The sequence below is a fragment of the Lucilia sericata genome, unplaced genomic scaffold, assembly GCF_015586225.1.
Source record: "Lucilia sericata isolate MDLA Ls3-8-SP2 unplaced genomic scaffold, ASM1558622v1 Contig001643F_arrow, whole genome shotgun sequence".
NCBI classification, from domain to species: Eukaryota; Metazoa; Arthropoda; class Insecta; order Diptera; family Calliphoridae; genus Lucilia; species Lucilia sericata.
Window position 1 is genome coordinate 70,782 of NW_023995557.1, and position 10,656 is coordinate 81,437.

The 10,656-nt window shown below is 25.8% G+C and overlaps 2 protein-coding genes across 2 annotated transcripts; both read right to left on the reverse strand.

Annotated features, from left to right (window-relative positions):
* Positions 1-729: 729 nt before the first annotated feature.
* Positions 730-2,359, reverse strand: LOC119612281 (uncharacterized protein DDB_G0280205-like). Its single transcript, XM_037968038.1, has 3 exons — positions 2,352-2,359; positions 1,312-1,388; positions 730-1,218 (listed from the first exon to the last, which is right to left on the reverse strand). Exons 1-3 carry the CDS (start codon positions 2,357-2,359, stop codon positions 749-751), a joined length of 555 nt encoding a protein of 184 aa, XP_037823966.1. The 3' UTR covers positions 730-748.
* A 4,490-nt stretch (positions 2,360-6,849) lies between these two features.
* LOC119612282 lies at positions 6,850-8,695 on the reverse strand. Its single transcript, XM_037968039.1, has 3 exons — positions 8,664-8,695; positions 8,493-8,569; positions 6,850-8,410 (listed from the first exon to the last, which is right to left on the reverse strand). Exons 1-3 carry the CDS (start codon positions 8,693-8,695, stop codon positions 7,941-7,943), a joined length of 579 nt encoding a protein of 192 aa, XP_037823967.1. The 3' UTR covers positions 6,850-7,940.
* Positions 8,696-10,656: the final 1,961 nt, after the last annotated feature.

A 10,656-nucleotide genomic window follows, 5' to 3' on the forward strand; every position in this document is an offset into this window, starting at 1 on the left:
ATACTAGCACAATATTGTGTGGCAACTCTTTTCAATTAGTCATAAGAATTTAAAAAAGTGGCAACTCCATTCAAATTAGTGAAATTATTTTCTGAAATACGTATGCGATTCCAATTTTTATCAGCTTTTGAGCAGGAAGAAGTCGGCGGCGGTGCGGCTTGCAAAATATTACCGGCGGCCAGCCGCCGCCGATTTAAACCGTCTCGGCTTGTATCTCTGGTTTAGGGATAATAAGAAATCTTTTTAAAATAAAATTTGGTCTTAGAGAATGTCTTAAAATTTGTTAAACTAGGTTTAGGTTAAATCATTAAAATAAAGTTTAGCTAAATTTAAGCCCATTTTATAAAATAGGGATAAAAAATAAACATTTTGGTAAAAATTAAAATTTCGGGGTTGCCATATTTTTGTTATAAAGATTTAAAAATAGCAAAAATATGGCATCACTGCTAAAAATTTATGTTGTTTAAAGGATTTAGAAATGTTTAAAAACGTTTGATAGCATTTGCAAGCCTTAAACTCAATTTAACCAAGTTTAGTTAAACTAGGAAAACAAAAGTTTAAGAAAGTTTAACTACTAAATATGATTTCAAATTAAGACAATTTAAGGTTTTTATAAAAATTTTAATAAAAATTGTAAGAAAAATTAAAATTTTAATGAAATTATTAGTAAATTTTTATAATTTTTTTTTTCAAACTAATTGTACAAAAAACTAGTTAAGCACTCTCGCTATACCGCTTACGCTCTGCCTTAAACGAATATAAACTGTGCATGTGTACATTTTTTCGGTGTATCGAGAGTCAATCTCAACCATTTGCCTCGGCATGAGGGCGCTGCCAAAGCACTCCATCTTGTAGTGCGACCGGGTAAACCCTCGCCACGACAATGATACTGTATAGATTGTGGCGGTGGATAAGGTGTGGTAGTAGTTGTAGTCGTTGTTGTGGTAGTAGTGGATGTAGTTTTAATCGTTAATGAGGCCGTATCGTAATCATCATGTTCATCACTACTACTACTGCTGCTGCTGCTATTGTCGATCATATTTTCATCACTGTCATTTAAATCCTCCTCCGTCGAACTGGTGCCTAAGTCTAGTTTATTGTATAACGAGTCATTGTGATGTTTAGATTTCAAAGTTGATGAAGTTAGATTGTTGTCTGTGGAGGCAGCAAAGTCCTGGATGAAAGCTTCCACGTCACAGCGTACTACTATGCGATCACCTTTACAATGATTAAAAAGAGAGAGAGAGAGAGAGAGAGGGATTATTACTAAAGAAAATGTTAATAGAGTGAAAGATTTTGAGTTCTCTTTACCTTCTATCAATAAATTGTAGGGCGGCAATTTGTGACAAGCCTTGGAAGTCCTTAAAACCTCAAATTCAACACAGTATCTAAAAATATACAAAATAACAGTTTTTCTAAATAACCTTATCATTATAGAAATAATTTAAAATCTTAAAATTTAATTTTAAAGTCTTAAACTGGCTTTAACTGAGTTTAGTTAAACTTGGAAAACAAGAGTTTAACGAAATTTAATACTCCTATCTAATGTATAATAAAAATAATATTAATTTTCCATAAATTTTTTTTAAGTGTTGCCATATTTTTAGTAGATATTTGTAAAAAAGTAAAAAAAATTTTGATAAATTTTCAAAATTTATTTTGTAAAATATTTCTAGAAACGTTTTAAAAGCAAACATATGATTTTTAGAACTTAAACTTTGTTAAACCAAGTTTAGTTAAACTTGGAAAACGAGAGTTTAGTGAAATTAAGTACTTATAAATAATAGTTCATAAAAATATAATTCTTTTCCCATAAAATTTTTTTCAGTGTTGCCACTTATTTAGCAGAAAATGCTATAAAAATGTCAAATTTTTACAAAATCATATTTTTTAGTCTTGTATAATATTTCTATGGTTGTTCTAAGTCCAAAAACTTGACTTTTAAATCTTAAACTTGTTTAAACCAAGTTTAGTTAAACTTGGAAAACGAGAGTTTAGTGAAATTAAGTACTTATAACTAATAGTTCATAAAAATATAATTATTTTCCCATAAAATTTTTTTCAGTGTTGCCACTTATTTAGCAGAAAATGCTATAAAAATGTTTTATTTATACAAAATCACAATTTTTAGTCTTGTATAATATTTCTATGGTTATTCTAAGTCAAAAAACTTGATTTTTAAATCTTAAATTTGTTTAAACCAAGTTTAGTTAAACTTGAAAAACGAGAGTTTAGTGAAATTAAGTACTTATAAATAATAGTTCATAAAAATATAATTATTTTCCCATAAATTTTTTTTCAGTGTTGCCACTTATTTAGCAGAAAATGCTATAAAAAAGTTAAATTTTTACAAAGTCATATTTTTTAGTCTTGTATAATATTTCTATGGTTATTCTAAGTCCAAAAACTTAATTTTTAAATCTTAAACTTGTTTAAACCAAGTTTAGTTAAACTTGGAAAACGAGAGTTTAGTGAAATTAAGTACTTATAAATAATAGTTAATAATAATATAATTATTTTCCCATAACAATTTTTTCGGTGTTGCCACTTATTTAGCAGAAAATGCTATAAAAAAGTTATATTTTTACAAAATCATATTTTTTAGTCTAGTATAATATTTCTATGGTTGTTCTAAGTCCAAAAACTTGATTTTTAAATCTTAAACTTGTTTAAACCAAGTTTAGTTAAACTTGGAAAACGAAAGTTTAGTGAAATTAAGTACTTACAAATAATAGTTCATAAAAATATAATTATTTTCCCATAACAATTTTTTCAGTGTTGCCACTTATTTAACAGAAAATGCTATAAAAATGTTTTATTTATACAAAATCATAATTTTTAGTCTTGTATAATATTTCTATGGTTATTCTAAGTCAAAAAACTTGATTTTTAAACCTTAAACTTGTTTAAACCAAGTTTAGTTAAACTTAAAAAAACTAAGTTTAGTGAAATTAAGTACTTATAAATAATAGTTCATAAAAATATAATTATTTTCCCATAAATTTTTTTTCAGTGTTGCCACTTATTTAGCAACAAATGCTATAAAAAAGTTAAATTTTTACAAAATCATATTTTTTAGTCTTGTATAATATTTCTATGGTTATTCTAAGTCCAAAAACTTGACTTTTAAACCTTAAACTTGTTTAAACCAAGTTTAGTTAAAATTGGAAAACGGGAGTTTAATGAAATTAAGTACTTATAAATAATAGTGCACAAATATATAATTATTTTCCCATAAAATTTTTTTCAGTGTTGCCACTTATTTAGCAGAAAATGCTATAAACATTTTTAATTTATGCATAAGTATAGATTTTAGTTAAGAACAATATTTCTATGGTTGTTCTAAGTCCAAAAACTTGATTTTTAAACCTTAAACTTGTTAAAACCAAGTTTAGTTAAACTGCGAAAATCAGAGTTTAGCGAAGTTTAATAGAATTTTATGATATTTAATAGGAAATCTATTCTTTCTATAACAAAATTTTTTGCAGGCTGCCGTATTTTTATGAGTTTTATCTTAATTTAAACTTTTTTATTTCTTTCAATTTTAAGCAATTAACACTTCTCTTTCTCTTTTGCTTATTTTATGCAAACATATTTTTATACCCACCATCAAAAAAGATGGGGGGTATATTGTTTTTGTCATTCCGTTTGTAACACATCGAAATATTCATCTAAGACCCACAAAAGTATATATATTCTGGATCCTCATTAAATTCTAAGACGATCTAGCCATGTCCGTCCGTCTGTCCGTCTGTCTGTCCGTCTGTTGAAAACACGATAGAGTCCAAACGGAAGCAGCTAGCGAGCTGAAATTTTGCACAAATATTTTATATTGATGCAGTTTGTTTGGTATTGAAAATGGGCAATATCGGTCCACGATTTCGCCTAGCCCCCATATAAGGCCCCCCTCAGAAAATGACATTAACGCTCATAACTGACTAAAAGAAGCAGCTATAGCGATGAAATTCGACATAATCATATTTTTTAGGAATCTTAGTATCATTGTAAAATTTTATAAGGATCGGTCCATAATTGACCCTATCCCCCATATAAGGTCCCCCTCAGAAAATGACATTAACGCTCATAACTGACTAAAAAAAGCAGGTATAGCAATGAAATTCGACATAACCATATTTTATAGGAATCTTAATATCATTGTAAAATTTTAGAAACTAGCAAAAACAACTTAAACTAGTCTTTTTAACAATATGTGTAGGTGATTAAAGGAATTACTTGGATGTTTATATTGCTTTGATATGGCAACTTTAAGTTTTTTCTATGTATGTTATTGTTATTCTTTTACATCTACTGTTATGTTGATATAGCAGTTATGTTGCAAATGTAAACAAGCCAGTGCTGGGAGTTATTAATTATAATGAAGATATAATAAACTTACCGTTTTTGTGTTCTAACAAGAACTTTTTAATGATTTGTTTTCAATCCACAGTTGGGAGTTGTAAATTGTTAAACTTAGTTAAATCGAGATTAGTTAAACTTGGAAATCTGAAGTTTAATGAATTTGAATACCTTAATATGGAAGACAATAAAATTATATTTATTTTCACACTAAAATTTTTATAGTGTTGCCATATTTTTTGCAAAGTTTTAGAGAAAAAAGATAAAATATGGCAAAAATTTTAAAAACTATTTCGTATAACGATTCTGCTGTTAGTAAATAGTTGAAAACTAGATTTTCGAGCCTTAAACTTTGTTAAACCGAGTTTAGTTAAACTTGGAAAACGGAAGTTTAGTGAATTTGAACACCTTAATATGAAAGACAATAAAATTATATTTATTTTCACACTTAAATTTTTTTAGTGTTGCCATATTTTTTGCAAAGTTTTAGAGGAAAATGATAAACTATGGCGAAAATTTTAAAAACTATTTCGTAAAACGATTCTACTGTTAGTAAATAGTTAAAAACTAAATTTTCAAGCCTTAAACTTTGTTAAACCGAGTTTAGTTAAACTTGGAAAACAGAAGTTTAGTGAATTTGAATATAAAAAAAGGCAATAAAATTATATTTATTTTCACATTAACATTTTTAGAGTGTTGCCATATTTTTTGCAAAGTTTTAGAGGAAAAAGACAAACTATGGCGAAAATTTTAAAAACTATTTCGTAAAACGGGTTTACTGTTATTAAACAGTTGAAAAATAGATTTTCAATCCTTAAACTTTGTTAAACCGAGTTTAGTTAAACTTGGATATAAGAAGTTTAGTGAATTTAAACATTTTAATAAGAATGACAATCAAATTATATATATTTTCACACACAAATTTTTGCAGTGTTGCCATATTTTTAGCAACATTTTTGAGCAAAAAGGTAAAATATTACGAAAATATTAAAAACTATTTGGTAAAACGGGTTTACTGTTATTAAACAGTTGAAAACTAGATTTTTAAGCCTTAAGCTTTGTTAAACCAAGATTAGTTAAACTTGGATATAAGAAGTTTAGTGAATTTGAACACTTTAATAAGAAAAACAATCAAATTATATTTATTTTCATACAAAAATGTTTACAGTGTTGCCATATTTTTAGCAAAATTTTTGAGCAAAAAGGTAAAATATTACGAAAATGTTGAAAACTATTTGGTAAAACGGGTTTACTGTTATTAAACAGTTGAAAACTAGATTTTTAAGCCTTAAACTTTGTTAAACCGAGTTTAGTTAAACTTGGAAAACGGTAGTTTAATGAATTTTAATGTCTTAATATGAAAGACAATAAAATTATATTTATTTTCACACTTAAATTTTTTAGTGTTGCCATATTTTTTGCAAAGTTTTAGAGAAAAAAGACAAAATATAGCAAAAATTTTAAAAACTATTTGGTAAAGCGATTCTACTGTTAGTAACTAGTTGAAAACTAGATTTTCAAGCCTTAAACTTTATTTAACCGAGATTAGTTAAACTTGGAAAACGGAAGTTTAGGGAATTTGAATAGCTTAATATGAAAGATAATAAAATTATATTTATTTTGTAAATAAAATTTTTGGAGAGTTGCCATATTTTTCGCAGAATTTTAAAGAAAAATGGTTAAAACTATCATATAAAATTATAATACTATTAAGCGTTATTCTGTAAGTTGCTGTAATGTATTAGATTTTTAACTAGGAAATCCCCCGATTTTAAAAATTTTGCAAATCTTTAGAAATTGTCTGATTCATTGTGAAATTTTTTCATAATTCAGCACTCGTTTTGTAATTAAATTTGATAAGCTTAATAAAATAGTTTAATTCTTACTTACTTGACATTTTTATTCCCTTATGCAATAAAATCTATAATTTTTTTTAATTTTATATTTAAAATTATATTTTTTTATTCATACTTATTTGTTTTCTTATAATTTTTTTTGTTATTATTACTTATATTTTTGTTTTTATATATGATTTTTCTTAAAGAAAGGTAAATCTAAACATTATTATTTATTTCATTTGCTTAAATTTATGGAAATTTATTAATGTAATTTTCATATATTTTTACTCCTTGTTTGCCCATTAGTGTGTTTAATCAAGTGATGTTTGTTTTTTATCGTAATTTTTTTTAAATGTTTGTTTTTTGTCTGATGAATGAAACTTATAATTATGAACAATATTTTTTTTCTTATAATTTTATAGATTTATTTTTATTCCGTTAATATTAGTATGAGTTTTTTTTATAGTCTTAAAGCTAGTAAAAGTTTAAAAATAATCATGTGTGAGTTTAGTATAATAATGAAATAATTAAGGTTTCATTTTGTGTGATTATGTATGTATGTAAGTATGAGTATAGGTTTGAAGAGAAATAAATGTTAAAATAATCTTTCAAATAAGTTACAAAATTAATTGACTTTTAAGTTTTAACCAAAATTTGGAAATTTAAACAAATTGTAATAAAAAATCACCAAATAATTTTTTGAATAAAAAAATAATATTGTTTATTGTTATTACAGATATCCAAGAATCTTAAACTTGGGATTTTAAACCTTAAACTTGCTTTAATCGAGTTTAGTTAAACTTGAAAAAACTAAGATTAGTGCAAAATTTTACCACAAAAAGATACTTCATCAAAAGTCTTTAATTAGTATGACAAAATTTTTTGGGTGTTGCCATATTATTAGCAGTTTTTTGCGTAAAAATTCTTAAATAATGCAAAAAATTAAAAAAATTTTATTATAAAATATGTTTGCATACATTAAACATTCGTATTCTGGATTTTTAAAAACTTAAACTTGGATTAAACGAGTTTAGTTAAACTTGCAAAAACAAAGTTTAGTGAAATATAACCCCATAATATGAAACTTCATCAAAAGTCCTTAAATTGTATGACAAATTTTTTTGGGTGTTGTCATATTTTTCGCAGAATTTTTGTAAAAAAACTCTTCTATTTGACCAAAATTAAAGAATTTCCCACATAAATTGAATTTAGGCCCTAAACTTTAGGGATGATAAGAAATCTTTTAAATAAATTTGGTCTTAGAGAATGTCTTAAAATTTGTTAAACTAGGCTTAGGTTAAATCATTAAATTAAAGTTTAGCTAAATTTAAGCCCATTTTATAAAATAGGGATAAAAAATAAACATTTTGGTAAAAATATAAATTTCGGGGTTGCCATATTTTTGTTATAAAGTTTTAAAAATAGCAAAAATATGGCATCACTGCTAAAAATTTATGTTGTTTAAAGGTTTTAGGAATGTTTAAAAACGTTTGATAACATTTTTAAGACTTAAACTCAATTTAACCAAGTTTAGTTAAACTAGGAAAAGAAAAGTTTAAGAAAGTTTAACTACTAAATATGATTTCAAATTAAGACAATTTAAGGTTTTTATAAAAATTTTAATAAAAATTTTAAGAAAAATTAAAATTTTAATGAAATTATTAGTAAATTTTTATAATTTTTTTTTCCAAACTAATTGTACAAAAAACTAGTTAAGCACTCTTGCTCTACCGCTTACGCTCTGCCTTAAACGAATATAAACTGTGCATGTGTACATTTTTTCGGTGTATCCAGAGTCAATCTTAACCATTTGCCTCGGCATGAGGGCGCTGCCAAAGCACTCCATCTTGTAGTGCGACCGGGTAAACCCTCGCCACGACAATGATACTGTATAGATTGTGGCGGTGGATAAGGTGTGGTAGTAGTTGTAGTCGTTGTTGTGGTAGTAGTGGATGTAGTTTTAATCGTTAATGAGGCCGTATCGTAATCATCATGTTCATCACTACTACTACTGCTGCTGCTGCTATTGTCAATCATATTTTCATCACTGTCATTTAAATCCTCCTCCGTCGAACTGGTGCCTAAGTCTATTTTATTGTATAACGAGTCATTGTGATGTTTAGATTTTAAAGTTGATGAAGTTAGATTGTTGTCTGTGGAGGCAGCAAAGTCCTGGATGAAAGCTTCCACGTCACAGCGTACTACTATGCGATCACCTTTACAATGATTAAAAGAGAGAGAGAGAGGGTTTATTAGTAAAGAAAATATTTATAGAGATAGATTTTGAGTTCTCTTTACCTTCTATCAATAAATTGTAGGGCGGTAATTTGTGACAAGCCTTGGAAGTCCTTAAAACTTCAAATTCCACACAGTATCTAAAAATATACAAAATAACAGTTTTTTAAGTAACCTTATCATTATGGAAATAATTTAAAATCTTAAAATTTAATTTTAAAGTCTTAAACTGGCTTTTCCTGTAAAGTTTTTTTAAGTGTTGCCATATTTTTAGTAGATATTTGTAAAAAAGTAAAAAAAAAAATTTATAAATTTTCAAAATTTATTTTGTAAAATATTTCTAGAAAAATTTGAAAAGCAAACATATGATTTTTAGAACTTAAACTTTGTTAAACCAAGTTTAGTTAAACTTGGAAAACGAAAGTTTAGTGAAATTAAGTACTTACAAATAATAGTTCATAAAAATATAATTATTTTCCCATAACAATTTTTTCAGTGTTGCCACTTATTTAACAGAAAATGCTATAAAAATGTAAAATTTTTACAAAATCATAATTTTTAGTCTTGTATAATATTTCTATGGTTATTCTAAGTCCAAAAACTTGAGTTTTAAACCTTAAACTTGTATAAACCAAGTTTAGTTAAACTTGGAAAACGAGAGTTTAGTGAAATTAAGTACTTATAAATAATAGTTCATAAAAATATAATTCTTTTCCCATAAAATTTTTTTCAGTGTTGCCACTTATTTAGCAGAAAATGCTATAAAAATGTCAAATTTTTACAAAATCATATTTTTTAGTCTTGTATAATATTTCTATGGTTGTTCTAAGTCCAAAAACTTGACTTTTAAACCTAAAACTTGTTTAAACCAAGTTTAGTTAAACTTGGAAAACGAGAGTTTATTGAAATTAAGTACTTATAAATAATTGTTCATAAAAATATTATTATTTTTCCATAAAATTTTTTTCAGTGTTGCCACTTATTTAACAGAAAATGCTATTAAAATGTTTAATTTATACAAAATCATAATTTTTAGTCTTGTATAATATTTCTATGGTTATTCTAAGTCAAAAAACTTGACTTTTAAACCTTAAACTTGTTTAAACCACGTTTAGTTAAACTTGGAAAACGAGAGTTTAGTGAAATTAAGTACTTATAAATAATAGTTCATAAACATATTATTATTTTCATATAAACTTTTTTTCAGTGTTGCCACTTATTTAGCAGATAATGCTATAAACATTTTTAATTTATGCATAAGTATAGATTTTAGTTAAGAACAATATTTCTATGAATATTTTATGCCCAAAAACTTGATTTTTAAACCTTAAACTTGTTAAAACCAAGTTTAGTTAAACTGCGAAAATCAGAGTTTAGCGAAGTTTAATAGCATTTTATGATATTTAATAGGAAATCTATTCTTTCTATAACAAAATTTTTTTGCAGGCTGCCATATTTTTTGAGTTTTATCTTAATTTAAGCTTTTTTATTTCTTTAAATTTTAAGCAATTAACACTTCTCTCCCTCTTATGCTTATTTTAAGCAAACATTTTTTTTATTATTTATTGTGTGTTCAACTTTTTTCTTTTTAATTTTTCAATTTATATCCAATTATTTTATAATTTCAGCATATTTGTTTTCTTTGCTAAACAAGCCTCACACATAAAACCCTTAAATTACAAAAAAACTTTATTTCAATAGGTTTGTTTAGCCATTTTTCCTCCAATAAACAAAAACAATATGTTTTTCTTTTAAATTTTTCGTGTTTAGTTGTTGTTGCTGGTGTTTTGAACCCTTACAACAAATAAAAAACTGAAATTAGATTTAGCTGTTCTCTTGTAGCCGTTATAATTTGTTTGTGCAAATGTGTGTGAATAAGAGTGTATGTATACGTGTGTGTGTGTGGCTAGAAGGGAAAGAGTTTGCCAGCAGAACTGTTAATATGAGTAAAGAGGTTTAAAAGTAAAATTTTGTTTATTTGAGTTCGTTTGGGAGAATTTACATATTTTCTAAGTTAATTCTCATATTTTATTACATTAGGTGGCATATTCAATTGAATTTTATGCCCCAAAAACATTTACAACTTTATTATTATATGACCCAAAACAATACAGACTTAATAAATTTTGTATTTGCAAACAATAAGCAGCAGAAGAAAGGAAGCTCCTAGTTTTAAGGATTTTTTTTGTAACACAGAAAGTTTGGGGTTTTGAAGATGCTGCTTAGC